We start from the raw sequence: 19,797 nt of genomic DNA on the forward strand, positions 1-19,797 counted from the left end.
CTAAAATATCAAAAGTGTCTAAAGGTGGAAGATCCTTTTCCTACTTAGCCCCTAAGCTCTGGAATGATTTACCAACCGTTGTCCGAGAATCAGACACAGTAGATACCTTTAAATCTAGACTTAAAACTTTTCTCTTTAACAAGGCATTCACATAATTTGTTTTAGTAATGGTACTCATCTCACAATAGATAGCTTGTACAACCTAATAAATAAATAAACTAAATCCTCATTTTCGTCAACACTTCAAAGCATGGTAAATGCTATTAATATTCTTAAGAAATATGTTTAATCTCTCCTTACTCGGTTACATATGTGCAGCAAACCATGAGCCGAGCATAAACTTTCAAAAACAAATGTCACGTATAAAATTGAAAAGGCTACATATAAGGAATAGAAACGCTACTCTGTGCACATACAAACCACAATACAAGGCCAAAACTTCAAAACTAGACCAATAAAACCCAGAATCGGGCCATTAATTGCCAAGCGCAGAGGAGTGATTGAAAGTTATGTAGGGCATTATGTTATCACTTGCTCGGCCCTCCTCCTGAGGTTTCTGAGGAGGAGGGAGTCGAGTAAGGGAGTACTGTGAAGCCCAGACAGGCATCAGGGAGATGGCAGGCGCAGTCTCGTCCCCGTCTCCCCTTTACTCCCTTGCTCGTCCGGATTTCAATGAAGCTCAGTGGGTATAGATTTGTGGTGTTAAGCCCACTAGTCGGGGGCGGGACTTCAGTCCTTAGAAAAGGGTGTCACTGCATCCATCTCCAAAAACATTCGCCGTCCCGTGCATTTTTCTCGTTCTCCCTAAACCAAACTGTGCAGAGTCTGTCACTGGGGTGACGTTGTATCTTCAATACGTATATGTACATGTGTGTGTATGTATGTGTATATGTATATATAATGTTTGTGTATTTGTACATGTGTATACATATGAATGGCCCCTACGCTAATAGGGTTTTGTTTTTCTTTCTTAATGTCTCGTCCTCAACCCTGAGGACAATGAGACAAACAGACCCAGTTCCAGTAGATGTGAAAGTCGGCACACCTCTGACCCACCGGCTGACCTTCAACGTGATGCCCAGCTGATGCCTGACCAACAACCACCGGCAGAACCCGCTTAACCTCCGCCTAATCTCCTTAATCGTTTCAATGTATATATAAATATATCTCCCAAGGGTTTTTCCCTCCTAGGACTTTTTTTTACTTCCCCGGCAAAGCCTGGGGTTTTTTTTCTCCTAGGGGGTTTTTCAACCCGGGGAGGCAGCCTTCTTGGGCTTAACATAGCACCCTCTTCTTTACGTTACATTAGCAATAAGCATGCTTATAATGTTGATTCATAGCCGCAGCAAATTTAGCTGCTTGTGCTATCGTGTATTATGTTGTGCTATCTGTCGTTTTTCTGTGCTTTCCACTGCTTCTATTAATGTAAAGCTGCTTTGAAACAATCACCAATTGTGAAAAGCGCTATATAAATAAAAATTGAATTAAAATTGAATTGAATTTATAATTTTCCATATATTCTTACCCCCTTATTACCCCAAACTTAAAATATTGCCCCCTTATACCTACAAGTACGTACTGTAGAGGTACGCTGTAAATTCAGTTTAATTGCGCGGTACTTTGCGGGTCGTAAAATAAAGTGTTACCGAAATTTTTAATATATTAGTCAAAAACTTTTCAGATTTATCTGGAAATAAGAATACACTAATGGTTTTGCCATGTACTGTATTAAGATCTTGTTAAAAAGATTTACAACTCCTACTGATTTTATATTGACAGATGCAACACCAACTCTGACTGTGACGCCACAGACGTCTGTGTTTATTGGAGACACAGTTTCTCTGATCTGTGAGGTTCAACAGTCCACTGAATGGGAGTTTATCTTTAACACACCATCAAACACTCAATCCACTGAAACTACAGGAACTAAAACAATCAGATCTGTGCAAGTCTCTGATGGAGGAGAGTACGCATGCATAGCCAGAAGAAAAGAAAACCCTCAGGTTTACACACAATACAGTAAACCAATAACATTGACAGTACAGGGTAAGTTTATGACATTTAATGAGTGGAATAGGCTTTATGCGCAGTTGCACTACTTCCTGAACTTCAGCCAGCTCCTTGTTTCCTTTCTGCCATTATTGGACAAACTGATTAATCCAGGTGTGTCTGATTATTGTTGTTGTGACTACTGAGGTCAAGCACACCTGGATTAATCAGTTTGTTTGTGACTACTGAGGTCAGGCACACCTGGATTAATCAGTTTGTTCAATAATGGCAGACAGGAAACAAGGAGCTGGCTGAAGTTCAGAAAGTAGTGCAGCTGGGCATAAAGCCTATTTGCAGTTATAATGGTGAGGTGATGAATTCAACTATGGCTGAATGTTAAAATGTTGGATCCCAAAGATCCAAAAGTCTTAAAGGAACAGTATGTAAGAAATTTATATCAATTAATCATAAAATGGCCCTGATATGTCACTAGACATTAAGCAATCATGTTCATTTCAAATACAACAGTGGTCTGGCCAGGATATTGTCATTTAAAAAGTGGAGTTGCAGCCCTCAACTGATGTTTATGTTGTCATTTTGTGTATTGGCCACCAGCTGTGTGATTGCAGTACCAGTTTTAACCACAAGTTTTGTGATTGCAATACCAGTTTTGGCCACAATCCTACATACTGTTCCTTTAATGTTTGAGATTTACTACTTGCAGTACTATCAAGTTTTTAACAGTACAATAAAAGTCTGTAGAGGCACCTAAACTCTCTCTTCTGTTACACATTTATTTCATTATTTCAAGCAGTAGCCCATTAAGCAAAATTGATTAGTAACACCCTCCTTGAAATTGTTCTTTAAACATTAAAGTCTAGTTTCAAATCTCTCTACCTGTCAGGATATTACTAAATCTGTACTCAAATATTAATTTTCATGTGAGCTAATACTTCAAATTTACCATGAGACAGATTCAGAGATGAAAGTAAAACAGCAGGCAGGAGACAAAGTGATGTAAATATAAAGATTTTATTGAATAATCATAGTTGCTTCAATGCTCAGTTGGCTTTGATGACGGACTGACTTTCTTTGTCAATGGTTGGACTAACTTCGTCTAGTTTCATCATACTAGTAACAGATTTACCAGGTGTTATTATACCAAACACAGACAGTGGTTTCAGTAAACTGTGCTGTGATTGGATGTTGACATCAGAGGTGGTTCACCATTTCTTCACTATGTGTCATTTACATTACATACTGTAGTATTAAATTGCATCATGAACATTATTTCCTAAAACACTGAACAAGTGGTAATTTACAATTACAGAGGTTAAAACATGTAATGTAAAACAGCAAATATGTTTTGCAATCCAGTAAGCATTTATATGTGTGAATTGTTTGTTATTGTACAGAAAGGCCAACACCTCAAGTGTTTGTTTGGCCTGATGATCATGTATTCAGAGGAGAAACTGTCTATCTCACATGTGTCATCAATGGAGGAGGAGTCAGCAGCTGGCAGTATAGCTGGTATAAAGATTCATCATTTTACAACATCAGTGACCTTCAGAATTACACAATCAGATCTGTTACTGAGTCTGACACCGGAAACTACACCTGTATAGGAAATGAGACCAATGGATCACAATACTCACACATCAGTAATGAAGTTACACTGACAGTATCAAGTGAGTCTGTTTATCTGTATTCATCTGTATATCGTCCACAATATAAAGTCATATTTAACTCACAATGACTTATTAGATTTCTTTTGTTTTTAACCTGTAGTTTACCAGGCCATAGAGAGACCAGGTCACAAACACATTAAATACACAATACATTTTTATGATTAATGAGACTGCAGATGTGTAAAAACAAATGATGTTGGATTGTTTTTATGTTATAACTTCCAATACAAACAAAAATGCATTGTCGTGTTAAATTACAGGCCTGAATGAGAGGCAAAATATCAGTGTGTCAGTTTTGTCCCTGGTAATGAGCACGAGGGGAACTGAACATTTTGTGGAAGCGCTTTTATAGTCGCTCACGGTGAACAGTTTAAATGTCTTATTGATGTTTAGCTGTTCTGTTGGTTACTGAAAAAAAAATATTTTCATAAATATAAAATGATGAAACTCACGTATGTCCAAAACGGTTACTTTTCAGGAAGTAAAAAAACCCACTGTATTTCAAAAGCAGTTGAATGTAGTGTTGTCATACTTGGTACGACATCTTAACATGTAGCCATATTCTTGCCAGTGTAATGATATAATCCACATTTGACCAAAATTGAGTTTAAATGGACATACGTGCATATTTTACAGTAACGGTGGTCGATACGCGTTCTTCCAATCATTAATTAGAATGGCCAAGTCGCGTTTCATATTGACAGATGAATACGCTAAGTTTATTAAATAGCCTACGTCTTAGTTTATTAAATACGCTTAGTTTATTTAATATTAATTATAATAAATTGATTAAATGTCTCTTGCAAACTATGAAGTGACAATGAGTCAATACCCTGTCATGGTAATGCTAGACAGATACTTTGTTTAAAGAGTCCTACCGTAATTTTGTCACTCCTATACGTGCGTCTGGCGTCAGGGGGAAACATTTACCTCGATGAAGGAAAGTCATCTTCTCACCAGGCTAAGTTTATTCGGCTATCCAGTGCTGAGCTTCGATGAAACTTTACGAGACCTGCAAGATGCTTCCACAGGGAGGGAGATACGCAGCGTGATTGACAGCTTTGACAACAAATTGATATACGTGAAAATCAGATGACACGATTTCACAACTTTTCATTGGTCATTTAGATATGTGAAGCATACTGTATACGGAAATGAACCTGGACATTCAATCCGTCGAAAAATCTCAAAATCTGCAAAATGGACATACTTTCATCGGACAGCGACAATATATTTGTTAAATGTTCATGGCCTTTTTGTTATTTCCAAAAATAAAGCAATTTGTCCCTTAAAATGGGGCACTGACAATGGTAATTGTCTTAAATGACTGATATAATTATTACACAATAAGATGAGACACGTTGTGCTACAGTATATTGTGAATTTAGTCACTGCTGCATGTGGTGTTGTTAGACACTTTAAGAGTGCCTGCCACCTTTATCAGGCATGAATATATTTATATGTGACATTATAGCACAGCAATGCTGAGTATAATAGATAATATATTGTATTAGTCTGTAAATGTTCTGGTTGTGTAAGAATCTCTGCTTCTTCATTCTCAGGATCTTCTGGTCTGATAGTTGGAGTGGTTGTCGGACTGAGCATCTTGTTGTTGATAATTTTCTTGGTTTTGCTGTGGTGTTACAAAAACAAAAAAGGTTTGAATCTTCTGCCCTCACAGAAATCTATAAAACATCAATGACACATTTGCACAGAATGTCCAAACCTTGAAGGTGAAGTGTCTAATGTTAAAAAAATTTTCTCCTGTCATAGTTCTCCTTTAATGTACATTTTTGTAAAAAAGGATAAACATTGTGGTGCTTTTGTAACCAGTTGTACCTGAAGCACAAGCCACAGCTTTTACACACCAGCTATCCTTCATTATAACTTTCAAGAACTTCTTTTGTTTAAGTTACAGTAAATGACTGCCCTTTAGCATGTCTGTAGTGGTCTACATGACCAAACGTATTTGTTTCCTATTGATAATACTACAGTATGCAGTTTAGTGATATTTTAAACAGGCGGAAGTTAATTTATGCACACACAAAAATTCAGTCAGAATGCATTCAACCTTTCGAGAGGAAAATTGGGCAGTTCAGAAAATGTGTGTGGCGCTAAGCCTTTATACATCCAACAGACAATGTTATAACAAATACATCCAAACAAAACATTTAGAAATAAATCAAATGTAAATGTCCTTTTTTAGGAATTAAATATGTGAAATTAAAACAAACAAACAAACAAAAATAATAGACTGAAACAGGAAGTGCTTCTAAACCAGTGCCGTCTATGAAATTGGCTTTAAAATATGTTGCTGTTTTGATGGTCCAGACAATTTCTATTACAATTACTATTTTTTTATCCAGTTTGGTGTTGCTACAAAGCAAAAAAATGACATACTGTGTTTGACTACTGTAGGTAAAGTCTCTCAGTCTCCTTCAGCTGTCAGTCCACAGCAGAACATCAGTCGGACATCAGATCAAAAACGGACTGAAGATGGATACACTCCACTGCAGTCTGGTCAGTCTACAGCACATTTATACAGTATGAAATCTGCTTTTATAAGAACTGATGCATTGACATCCCAACATATACCCAGAACACACTAGTAACTGCATAGCAACAGGCTAAAAACATAGCAACACCCCATCAACCACCCAGAACAGCCTCACAAGGTGGCACAGTTTATTGTTAACATGTTAACAATATTTCTATACACTTACTTTAATATAAAGATATAAAGCTTTTATAGATGATCCCTTGAAACTTTATTCATCGTTTTATTTTTTCATTACAGGAGATGCTCATATTTATGACTCTGTTGATGCAACGGACAATAAAGACGCAAGCTCAGGTAATGTCTTAACCTCATCTAATATAGTTCAACTCACAAAAATGAATCAGTTGGAAAATTATGGGTCAAATAATTTTCCTTAAGCAGTGACTCAGGCCGGCCCCAGTGATGCCATGTATTCAAAGGTCAACTTCAAGAAAAAGAAACTCAAGAGCAAAGGTAAAAACAACTAGTAGAGTAAAACTAAACATTTAGAGGAGAAAACTCTTAATCATTTCTTTATTCTTCATTGTAGACGAATCAGCTGATCTCACCTATGCTGATATTGAACTGAAACCTAAGAAAGAAATGAAGAAAAAGAAAGAAAAGAAAGGTAAAGAAACACAAAAGTCTCTCCTGAGATGTCTGCTTCGTTATCATCAGAGAGATTTCAAATGACTTTTTATCTTTCATTATTCATTATTGTCTTTGATAGCTGACTTTAACAGTGCACCGCTTTAGATGCCTAATGTTGTAGTCATGTTATCTTAGTAATATCATGCTTTCGTAACATTTTAAATCACACTTGTGGTAATTTTCAGTACAACAGCATGATTGTGAGGTGCTGTTATTGAGCTGTAAATAAACATTTACTTTATATTGACTAACTGACGTGTCAGACAAAGTTACCAAGAACTGGAACTGATTACAGAAAAAAGATTGGACATGTCAGGTGGTTTTAATGAAGTTTTCTAACTCTCTGCATTTTTAGGGAGTGGCAGTGAAGGTGATGACACTGTTTACTCTAAAGTGAAGATAGGAGATAAAGGTGAGGTGAACTAAAATAAAACTAAAGTAAAGCGAAAACAGCATCATTCAGTATTTAAAGATAAAGTTAAATATCGAATGATTCAAACTCATTTTGATCTTTTGCATTTATTTATTTATTTTTTTAGATGTGGCTTCTAGATCGGTTGATGTGACTTATGCTCAGATTACATAAAAGCCCAAAGGAGAAAAAGATGGCAGTACATTAACGAATGGTTAAAGGAAAACCATAATTTTTCAATATTTTACTAGGTCCTCCCCTTAACTTAGACAAATAAATACATACCTCTCTTTTGTCAATGCGTGCACTTAATCATTGTACAGAGCGTTGTGAATGTGTTAGCATTTAGCCTAGTCCCCCATTCATTCCTTAGGATCCAAACAGGGATGAATTTAGAAGCCACCAAGTTTGATGGCTTCTAAATTCATTCCCATTTGGATCCTAAGGAATGAATGAGGCTAGGCTAAATGCTAACACATTGACGACGCATTGTGCAAAGATGAAGGGCACGTATTAAAAAAAACATAGGTATGTATTAATTTGTCTAAATCGATGTAAAAACAGTAAAATATTGAAAAACAATGGTGTTTTCCTTTAAAGGACAGTGCTTTTTTGATGGTATAGTGTCCCCATCACTATACTTGGGTGTTAGGATCCACACAGACCAGGGTGAAAATTCTGGTCTCACTTACACCTCTACCAGCAGCAGCCCTAGTCTTCCCAGAAACCTTTTAAAGTTCTTATATATACCATTTTGGTACAGATATGTACCTTTGAGGTACCAGTATGCATCTTTTAGGTACACAAGTGTACTTTTTAAAAAGGTAGGCTACCACCCTAGTAACAACTTCTGTACCTTTTTTTTGGGAGTGTACTATGATTATCATGCCTAGTTTGACATGTTTTTGTCTCATTTAAGTTTTTTTTATTGTACCAATTCATGTGCATCTTTCTACTCAAGTAATAGGTTTTGACATTTTTAATTCACGTCTGTTTTTATTAGATTTTTGCTGTATTTAAAGTCTATATTCATATTACAGTTATCATGCTCATGGTCATTCTCACTTCACAGTTTCTGAGAATAAATGTGAAATTTAACACCATCTGTAGTTTCTGGTAACTTATGAGCTTCTACATTCTACAGAGACTGTATTAATTAAGGTTTTAAATGATATTTTGATTTCATGTGACTCTGGTGATTTTGCAGTACTTGTGCTTCTTGATCTAACAGCTGCTTTTGACACAATTGATCACACTATTTTTATTGATCGTCTTGAAACTATGTTGGTGTAAGAGGTACAGCCTTAAAATGGTTAATATCATATCTAACAAACAGGAGTTTCTCAGTTAAGATGGGCGAACATTATTCTAGTAAAGCCAATCTGTTTTGTGGTGTTCCTCAGGGCTCTATTTTGGCTCCACTTCTTTTTTCTCTGTATATGCTTCCCCTAGGGTCCATCTTTAAGAAACACTGCATATCATTTCACTGCTATGCAGACGATACACAGGTTTATTTGCCTGTCATACAAAATTATGCAGGATTAGGGTCTTTGATAGCTTGTCTAGAGGAGGTTAAGGCATGGCTTTCTTTGAATTTTTTAATTTTTAATGAAACAAAAACTGAAATCATTGTGTTTAGTCCATCCGAGTCATCAAAATCTAAAAACTTGGATTTAGGAGAGTTAAACTCTTACCTGAGACCCTGGGTAAAAAATTTGGGCTTTTTTCTAGATGATAATCTTAAGTTTGATCGCCAAATAAATTCTGTTGTTAAAACCTGCTTTTACCAGCTGCGTCTGCTTGCAAAAGCAAAGCCGTTTCTCTCCTTTAAGGATCTTGAGAAATTAATTCATACTTTCATTTCATCTAGGCTTGACTATTGCAATTCACTTTACTTGGGAATTAGTCAGCAAACACTGTCCCGCCTGCAAATTGTCCAAAATGCAACAGCAAGATTTTTGTGTGGTGAAAAAAAGAGGGAGCATATTACTCCTAGTTTACGCTCACTACATTGGCTTCCCGTGCTTTTCATAGTTGGATTTAAAGTATTACTCTTAGTTTATAAATCCATAAATGGCTTAGCACCAACCTATTTGTCTGATCTTTTGACCGACTATAACCCCCAAGATCTCTTCGATAGTCTACTCAGGCTCTATTACATACTCCAAAATCAAGACTAAAGTGTAGGGGAGATCGAGCTTTTTACAGTGCGGCTCCAAGGCTTTGGAACAGCTTACCTGTTAGCTTAAGGGGTTGTGCACACCAAAACTTTTAAACGTGGCTGAAAACGCCTGGACAACGCCGAATGCCAGCTGTTTTTCAGCTGAGTGCCAGCTTTCTTCAGCTAAGCGCTTTGGTAGCTCTGATACGTTAGCTGTGAGACGGTTGGTTGCTGTAATACTTGTCCTGCCCCTCCTCCACTGTGATTGGATCGCCGCGTGAGAACTGACATTGACGAGCGGAGCTTTTCTTCCAAAGTTGAAAATTTTTCAACTCTCGGTGCTCAGCGCTGAGCGCGGAAAAAACGGCGGGCGCCAGTTTTCAGCGCAGAGAAAAACCGCTAGCTGCATGACTTATTTGAAAAACGCAGAGCTTCCATTGGAAACAATTAAAAACATGCGCCTTCCGCGGGCGTAAAAGCGTTGGTGTGCACGCCCCCTTAGACAGGCTCCATCTCTCCTTACTTTTAAATCCAGACTCAAAACTTTTTTATTCTCAAAAGCCTTTGAGGTAAATTTAAATTAATGTGATTTTATTTTATTTTATTTTTCCTGTGTTTTTTATCTATTGATGTGATTTTATCTTATTTTCTCTTCTGTCTTTTATCTGTTATTTTATCTATTTGGAAAGCACATTGGTCAACAGCTGTTGTTTTAAATTGTGCTATATAAATAAATTGTCATTGTCATTGTCATTACATTGTGTACACAGTTTCATGCTGTATTTTAACTAGTTACTAACACACCCTAAACACGAATGCTCAAAATAATTTAGTAAATAAAGATTGATTATAGATTAATTCAATCTAACTCTCTAATTCACTTACTGTAACTAAATTCAGGATTTTTCATTTTATCATGTTTACCTAGCTTTTTTAATCCATTTAAGTTGTGACACATGCATGTGGCTGAGAGTACAATTTGAAATTCTTATGTTTTTCAGCAAAGATGAAGACTTGTTAAAGTTTCATGTTGTTTTGTTGGAGATTTAAACGATTTTAATATATTTTGAGACTTGTGGTTGTCATTGTGCGGAAGAGTGTTGCTTGTGCTCAGGATGTATTATGGTTACAAGATGGCCATACTGGGTGTTGCCTCACTCAGTGAGTGATAACTGTGTGTGTGCCTGTACTGAGATCAGTCTCTTCTGACTTACTTATCCTATTTTGAGTTTCACAAGTCACAAATGTTTGACTTGTGTGTATCAAAGAAAAATATATAGAGACTAGTAAATAACAGCAGTGGGAGCTTTGTTAGATGTGTAGATTAAGTAAATTAGACTTAAACTGTACAAGTGGATGTAAAGAATACATTTAGTAACAACAACAACTTATTTCAAATAATTAAAGGTTGAAATGTATGTTTACAAACTTAAATGAAGACAATCTGTATTTTCAGTTAAACTTGTTAGGTCTTTACAGTGTAAAATGTTAAAGCTATATCTAATACAAACCCACAAACTATGCACTTTTAACAAGTTCAACATTTAACCTATTACTGCCTTTTTAATTTTCACTTTTACATATTACATATTTCAAATCGGAAAACGTAAACTGAATATGTTTTAACAATCAGAGCTTGTCTCTGTTTGACATTTTTACTTTAATGACCTCTTGCAAACTAAAGCAACACATTCGTGTGAAGTAAACATGGCAAAAAACATGAAACTGTGTGATATTTTAGAACTGTAAAAAAACACTCATTTGACATTTCAGATCTACTCTTGAGGACTGTTTCTTAACCAATCATGTTTCTACTACTTATAAAATAAACCTCTGAGTTTGTTCCTCACTAAAATCTTTTGTTCATGACATGTATATGTGATCTCAAACTTCTGTGTATATTTTTTTGTTAGTTTACAAAGCAATATTATATCATATGGTAGTTTTATAAAAGAGGATCATCACATATAATCTGAAAAATACTCCCTGATCACCACCTACAGGTGTAATGATGTAAGGATTTTGTTGTTTAAACCAGTAGAAGTTTGTGATGACAATTTTCCATACACACACATTCTGATGTCTTCTGTAAGTGTGCTGCTATATATAAGGCCAGCCTGAAAGGTAAGACTGAATTATGAGTCTGTATATTATTGCAAAAGCATGATTACTGATTTTATTAAATTATTTCTCAGGATGAAAGACAGGATGTTGAAGGACAGATATTAGTTGGATATTGCAGTTATGCAGTTGATGACCGGTATGATGGTTGTACAGAGAAGATGGCAAACCTGGTGAAGAGAAAATATCTAAAGAAAAAATTTATTGATCATCTGGCTTAGAGGCTTGGCACAAAGGAGGTGAACATACAGCAAACACCACACACAATAGCCATTTTTGTGTACACTAGTAACAGAGTATATTGTGAATTCAATCAAAAATGTAGTACTGATAAACAAAAAATACATGGGATACATATGGTATTCACATCACTTCTTTGTTGACAGGCAATTTAGACACTAAAGAAAACACAACAGGGATGCAAATTATATGTTAATAATGTAAAACTTAACACTAAACATAACGATCTGAACAGAGATATTAGTTTTGGCTTGTTTGTGTCATCCTCTCTTGTGCCTGAAGAAGCAATTTTGTTTGGAAATTAATCTTGTTTTTAAATCATAACTTGTCAGAATGCTGATGTGTCAAAATACTCCCAGTATCCTGATGAGAAAGTGGTGCTGATTCCCCATATAAGACATTTATAGTGATTGATATCAAGAAACATGACTGGTGTAAGACTGTGCAGTCAAGTCCCAGTTTTATCACAGATGTCAATCTCTCTGGCTGACCGGCCTTTACATCTTCATTTGTCTTCTTTATATTAAGCACTTTCATTGTACTGGCAAATAAATTGATAAATTGATTGTGAACAACTATTGTATGTTTATGTTAGGGATTAGATTATAGATCCTTACATTACCAACATATTGTCCATATACTCAAATGTACTTTTTATTCATTACTTTATTACTTTACATTTATGCATTTGGCACATGCATTTATCCAAAGCAGCTTACAGTGCATTTAGTCTACATGATACCTTTTTTTTATCATTATATGTGGGATCAAAACCAATGACCTTTGCACTGTTAATGCAATGATCACCAACTGAGCAACAGGAGAATGCTCAGTTACGTATGTAACCCTCGTTCCCTGAAGGAAGGGAACGGAGACGTCACGTCGTGACCGACGAATTGGGAACTCGCTTAGAGAGACCAATCTGCTTCGTTTACTACTAAAACGGCAATGAACTTGGCATTGAGGTATTTGCATAATGCCGGCGCCGCCCCGCCAGGTGCGTATATAAGCCGCAGGTGCAAATAGGGAAATTAGCTTCATTTTGCTGAGAAAGCCGGAAAGTGTGACCGGCCGTAACAGCAAGTGAGACGTCACGACGTGACGTCTCCGTTCCCTTCCTTCAGGGAACGAGGGTTACATACGTAACCAAGACGTTCCCTTTCAGTCGGTCACTACGACGTCACGTCGTGACCGACGAATTGGGAATCCCTACCAAAACGCCACTGAGGGCTGACCTCTTCCAGTGTCTGCGTAACGCCCTCCGGTTCCACTTAAGGATAAGGAGAATTAGGTTTTAAGGCAGAAGGCCGGGCACTAGATGTTCCTTTAACCCCACAGTAGTGTCAGCGACTGGGAAGCGCCCTATCTGAGCGGTATAGGAACGCTGCGGAAGCCACCGCCCCGTTAAGGGCTATTGGTGGGCGAAAGTCAACCGTAGTTGAGGTATAAATGACAGCCGTGGCTGTGTAGGCAAAGCAGTGCTCTGCTGAGGGAAACGTGGGCTAGTAGGATTAACCCCACGGAAAAATACTCACAAAGGAACCCGGTGGGACGCAATGTGGATGCCCGAGCCAAACACATAGGTTCGCGAGGATGCAGCTAGTGAGAGGCTGCCAAGGCAGCGGAGGAAGGCAAAACAAATTATTACGCGTTTTTGCCTCGATGGCCTTCCATACTGAGCTCAGTTTGGAGCAGCAGTCGGAGGCTGCAAGCCGACCTGCGAGCCTGTTCTCTGTGCTTCCCCTAACGAGGAAAGTACACGAGAGGAGACAGGCTCGACACGAACACTGTAAAATCTAATGAACGTGTTAGGTGTCGCCCAACCAGCAGCTCTGCAGATGTCTGTTAGCAAGGAACCACGAGCGAGTGCCCAAGATGAGGCAACACTTCTAGTGGAGTGAGCTCTCAATTTAAATGGACATGGGGTGCCCTGCAGATTATAAGCAAGGGCGATAGTGTCTACAATCCAATGAGACATCCTCTGCTTAGTGACAGCTTTCCCTCTCTGCTGACCACCGTAACAAACAAAGAGCTGCTCTGAAGTCCTGAGGCTTTGTGTGTGATCCACGTAGAGGCGTAAAGCTCGTACGGGACATAATAAAGCCATGGTTGGGTCTGCCTCCTCCGGGGGTAGCGCTTGCAAGCTCACCACCTCTCTGAAGGGAGTGGTGGGAGCTTTGGGCACATAGCCTGGTCTGGGTCTCAGTGAGACAGCAGGACCAAACTGAAGGCACGAATCGTCAACAGAGAATGCATATAAATCCCTTACTCTCTTCACGGAGGCCAATGCTAGCAGGGTCAGAGTTTTCATTGACAAAAACTTCAGACTCGCAGACTGCAAAGGCTCAAATGGGAGACCTGAAGGCTTCAGCACCATGGACAGGTCTCAGGAGGAAAGAGGGGGGCGCGAGGGGTTTAGCCTGCGAGCGCCTCTTAAATTGTAATAACCAAATCATGCTGGCCAACTGATCTGCCGTTGATAAGTGAGTGATGAACAGAAATAGCGGCGATATCAACTTTAATGGCGGAGGGACAGCCTACCATCTAACCTATGTTGAATATATAAAAGCACAATGTTAAGCATTCTCTGGGGTCCTCGCGTTGCGAAGAGCACCAGGTGACGAAAAGGGTTTCATTTAAGCGCGTAAGCCCGTCTTGTGGACGGTGCTCGTACCGCGTCGATGGTGTTAGATACCGCTTGCGATAAATCACCTAAACCTTGCGCGCGCTCAACGACCATACATGGAAATCCCACAGGTCGCGGCGCGGGTGCCATAATGTGCCCCTTCCTTGAGAAAGAAAGTCCTTCCTTAGGGGAATTCGCCAGGGAGGGGCTGTCGCGAGGAGCATTAACTCTGAAAACCAATTCCTGGTCGTCCAGTACGGGGCGACTAATAAAAGGCTCTCCTCATCCTGCCTGACTTTGCACAGTGTCTGTGCGATTAAGCTCACTGGAGGGAATGCGTATTTGCGCGTCCCCCGCGGCCAGCTGTGTGCCAACGCATCCACGCCGAGGCTGCCCTCGGTTAGTGAATAAAACAGGGACAGTGGGTATCGTCCGGTGACGCAAATAGATCTATCTGCGCACGACCGAACTTCTTCCAAATTAGCTGAACCGTCTGGGGGTGGAGTCGGCATTCGCCGGGGCGCGCAGCTCGGGAAAGCGCGTCTGCCGCTGTGTTGAGCGAGCCCGGAATGTGAATGGCATGAAGGGACCTCAGATGCTTCTGACTACAAAAGAGGAGATGACGAGCGAGATCCGACAGGTGACGAGAGCGCAAACTGCCTTGACAGTTGATTTCCGCAACAGTCGCAATGTTGTCGGTGCAGACTAATACATCTTTCCCTCGCAGCTCCGTAGCAAAGCGTACGAGTCCCAGATATACAGCCCACCGCTCGCGGCCGTTGGGGTGCTATGCACACCCCTGAGACTGCAAGCCCGTCATACGTGGCTGCTCACCCCGTGCTGGGGGCATCGTATGTGCTACAGAATGCCAGGAGACCTGTCTCAGGGGCATATCTTGCCCTCAGAAACGCTGGGTCTGACCACGGGGTAAAATAGAAATGACACGCAGGTGTAATGGTTACACGGTGTATGCCGGTGCGCCACGCTCTCCTTGAGACTCGATCGTAAAACCAATGCTGAAGCGGTCTCATATGAAGCAGCTCGAGCAGTGTCACAGCTGCAGCTGCTGCCATATGTCCAGGAGCTTCTGAAATGGTTTCAGAGGGACCGCGTACTTCCCTCGAATTAAACCGAGGCAAGTCAGAACTGACTGGTTGCGCGCTCTTGTAAAACACGCCAATTAGTCGATCGAGTCTATTTCCATACTGAGAAAGGGATCCTCTGCACGGGGCAAAGTTGCTCTTTTCCCAGTTGACCTGATGATATAAACAAGCGAGATGCCGAAGCATTAAATCTGTGTTCGCGCACGTCTGCCAAGAATGAGCTATTATAAGTCGACATAAATATAAGCAGAATGTGAACAACGCTCTCTCTTGGAGGTTTTAATGCCGTGACTAGCACTTTCATGGAGACACAGGGAGAGAGAGACAGCTCGAAAGGTTGTACTTAGTATTAATATGCCCACCCCATGAACGTAGAGCGAAAAACCGGTATAAGGCGAGGGGAGATGGACACATGAAGTACACGTCTACAGGTCTAAGGCTGCAACCGATCTGAATATTGAAATACGAGCTTCGGCGTATCATCCTAAAGGATCACATTTGTAGAGCCGGTGCGTAAATAAATCGGTCGTAACCCACCGCGTGTTTTGGGTACTATGAGATAAGGCTGGAAAAACCCTATCATCATCTCGGTAAGAGGGACCGGCTCGAAACGTCCTTCGCCAGCAGGACATTGACTTTTGCACGCAGTACATGTGCATCGGACGCTTTCACTATAGTGAAACGAATACCCGAGAATTTGGGGGAGTGCCGGTAATTGTATTTCGTAACCGAGGCGGATTGTGCGTAATAACCAACTGGACGGGCTGGTGAGCTGAAGCCAAGCACCCAGAGACCGTGCGAGTGGAATTAGCGGCACTACCAATGTACCCGCGGTGGGGCAGCCGAGCGGGACAGGAGGGACTGCCGGTGCGTCTGCTGTGACAGCATAAACATCTACAGTATGTGTGTGTGTGACACTGACCTGAGCCCGCTGAGGGTGACGGTCGTCTGGTCTCCTGCTCTGAGAACGCAGACTCCGGAAAAACACCCGCTGGCGATAGAGGAGAGGTAGGGTGAGCTGGTGTGCCCGCTCACGGCTCTCTCGATCCTCCGGAGACCTGGAGAGGGAAGAGGCTAAGCGGGCGGGGCGAGCTGCTGACGACCGGTTCCCCTGCGCTGCCGGATGGGGTCCGAGGAGGGGAACAGAGGTGGTCGCCGCAGGACGCCGACGGCGAGAGGCAGACTGAGGAGCCGGCATTGGTGGACCAAAGGCAGCTGTCTTCCGCTGGGGCACGACCTAGGAGATCGCCTCAGTCTGCGCAGCGGAGCTGTACGACTCCCCGGGCTCGCCGAAGAGGCCGGTCTGTGAGACAGGAGCATTCAGGAAGTTGTTCTCGTCTGCGTCCGTCATGTAAGCCAGACACAGCCAAAGGTGGCGATCTTGAACCACTGTGGTGGACATCGCACGACTGAAGGTCGCGGCCTCCCTCGTAAATCTCTAAAGCCTTCGCTTGGTGAACCTGCAGCAACGTTATTGCGTGCAGGGCTGAAGCCGCGTCTCTGCATGCCTGATGGGCAGCGCCCGTAACCGGACGACTGTCTATACAAACACGGGAGGGAAGGGTTGGGTGGTCCCTCCAGGAACGCAGCTGCATCGCAACCCCCCGCTCCACTGAAGGGATCCCCATCCTTAGCGGCTCCGTTGGTGAGGGAGGTGAGGGGTGAAAGTTGAACGGCCGAGACGGCTGCAAATCACGTCAGCTCTTCGTGCCGTCGGGAAAGGCAGGCACAGGAGGGGAGGACCGTAGAGGCCCGGGCAGCTCCGAAGTACCAATCATGTGGGCGGGATGGTTCGGGCGGAGAGGGGTTAACCCGTTTCCGCCGCTCGAGCGGGCACGGGCGCCATCTCCGGGACGACTCCGCCTCGGAGGGAAAAAATGGGCACCCCTCTGATGCTGCAGAAGTGACGGGACCAGAAGGAGGTCCAATGGATTCGGCAGAAATCGCAGAACACGACTCTGCAGTCTCCACCGGAGCCTCAACCGGCTGAGGATGAGAAGGCCGGTAGGTGAAGGACGCATCCTCCGTCCTACTCAGCGTAGTGATGCGAAAGAGCGTCCTGCAAGCGCTTGACAGCCGCACCACGGCGGCGTTCAGCACTGCAAAGGCGCGGACGTCGTTCCCGTAGAAACGACAGTCGTCTCCGCAATCCAAGAGGGTTATGCTCTCACAGAGAGAACAAAAGCTCTCCACGAACGCAGCCTCGGAGTGCTCGATGCCCAAGCACGAAGGCAGCGCTCGTGACCGTCACTGGAATCCCTGTACTTCTCACATCCAAGATCGCACGGAGGAAAAGCTATCCTGAAAAGGACGCTGATCTTCGAATATACGAGAAAGTGGCTGTCTTTAAAAAGACACAGAGGTCTCACGTATCACTCCTTTAGGGAAATCACTTTATAGGTGCTCAGCTGGTGATGCGCACAGGGAGAGGCAACGCACACACTAAACTCAAAACAAAAAAGATGCAGAGCAGTGGAATACTGCTAGCGTCCGCTGTGGTAGTACTGCTTGTCAAACCAACTTCAGCAACCGTTCCCAGAAGAGCAGAGAGTAGCTTCTCAGTAGCAGATATTGCCAGTTTTCGAAGCGAAAAAGCTAATTTCCATATTTGCACCTGCGGCTTATATACGCACCTGGCGGGGCGGCACCTGCATTATGCAAATACCTTAATGCCAAGTTCATTGGCGTTTTAGTAGTAAACGAAGCAGATTGGTCTCTCTAAGCGAGTTCCCAATTCGTCGGTCACGACGTGACGTCGTAGTGACCGACTGAAAGGGAACTGTTAATGTGTTTAAGTTACAATGTTAAGTGATACATATAACCTTTAGATGTCACTTTTTCAATTATTGTGCTGATGTGCACTTGATGGTTTTGCACTTCTGTTCATGGTATTGTTTTCAAATTCTTTATATAAAATAAAACTTCAGTATTATATAATTCTTGCTTCTATCAAGGGCCATTTTTATATAAGATGGAAAGGCATGTCTACTTTAGAAGTTATCACATTAATCGACTAAAAATCTCATAGTCGAAGAAAAGTATATATTATATTATTAATAAACCACGGGTCTGTTGAATGCTGTATTCTGATTGGCTGAGAAATGTTCCGTGGGTATGCATTAATTTCTGATAACCGCACACCTAACTTGTCAAATGTATTAAAAATAGTCACCAGAGCAATGTTTGTGGTAACCGTGGTATAAGAGGAATAATTGACTCCGGTCCATTGGTTTGCGTCGTGCCGCATTGCACATTGGGTGTGCATTATTTTCTTATAATTCAATGGCCCGTCGTCAATTATTCCTTACTTAAAATGTATTTATGAGGACAGTAAAATTAGGAATAGTAGCATATATTCTATTCTATAATAATTTTCCCATTTTCTGTAATATAAAGCTGATTTAAAAACAATGCAATATTGTAGAAAGCGCTTTATACACTTGACTAAATAAATGTATTTTTATTTATTTTTTCTTGCATGGTAAAGTATTTAAACAAATAAACAATAAAATGAAAGCTAATAACGAAATGTACATAACAAATATTAATATACATAACGAATATTAAAGTCACATTTTCTACAGGAGGAAAACTTAGTTGTAATTTTCCGGTTGTCCTGCAGGTGACGTCATAACCCTGTCTTCTTCAGTTCCCCCATAGATCTTACAATAGATTACAAATAGGCTATTATGAAGTTACGATGCTTTCAGGAGAACGAAGTCCAGATCAGTTAAATTTGTTATTTGCGAGTGCTGATAGTAATATTTATACATTTGATTATCGATTATCAATGTTTATTTTTGTTCTGCTCTCTTTCATTTGGTATGGCAAGAGCTACAAAAAAGTCTTGGAGCAAAGCCGTAAATCAAACAGGAAGAGGTATTTCTGTCATTTTGGCGCAGTTTTTGTCATTTGCCGATGTTATACCTTAGGGAACTCCTCCTACAGTTTTTGTGAAGTCCAGTATATAAACTCAGGTTTCGGGTTACGTGTTTCCCATAATAAAACCTTATAAAGACAATGCATACATAAGGCATTAAGACAGTGATAAAAAACAAAATTCAGTACACACCTTAAATAAACATAAAACATAAAATTTTTGTTACAAATGTTATTAACATAATAACACCTGTCTGGCCATATATGAAACCAGTATCAACTTCAATCAATCAAAACACAGTGTTTTTGTAATTTCATGAAAAGTAGCGGCTTTTGTAAATGACATTTTTCACTTGGACAGCGACAATGTTTTGCTTGTGTTTTGTAA

General features: G+C 40.8%; 1 protein-coding gene across 1 annotated transcript in view; it reads left to right on the forward strand.

Annotated features, from left to right (window-relative positions):
- Positions 1–6,819: 6,819 nt before the first annotated feature.
- Positions 6,820–19,797, forward strand: part of LOC129420999 (uncharacterized) — a 59,498-nt gene continuing 46,520 nt past the window's right edge. Inside the window, exons 1-2 of the mRNA XM_073857905.1 lie at positions 6,820–6,844; positions 7,223–7,279. Coding sequence (XP_073714006.1) covers positions 6,820–6,844; positions 7,223–7,279 — 82 coding nt within the window. The remainder of the gene's footprint in view (positions 6,845–7,222; positions 7,280–19,797) is intronic.

This window comes from Misgurnus anguillicaudatus, chromosome 19, assembly GCF_027580225.2.
Source record: "Misgurnus anguillicaudatus chromosome 19, ASM2758022v2, whole genome shotgun sequence".
Lineage (NCBI taxonomy): Eukaryota > Metazoa > Chordata > Actinopteri > Cypriniformes > Cobitidae > Misgurnus > Misgurnus anguillicaudatus.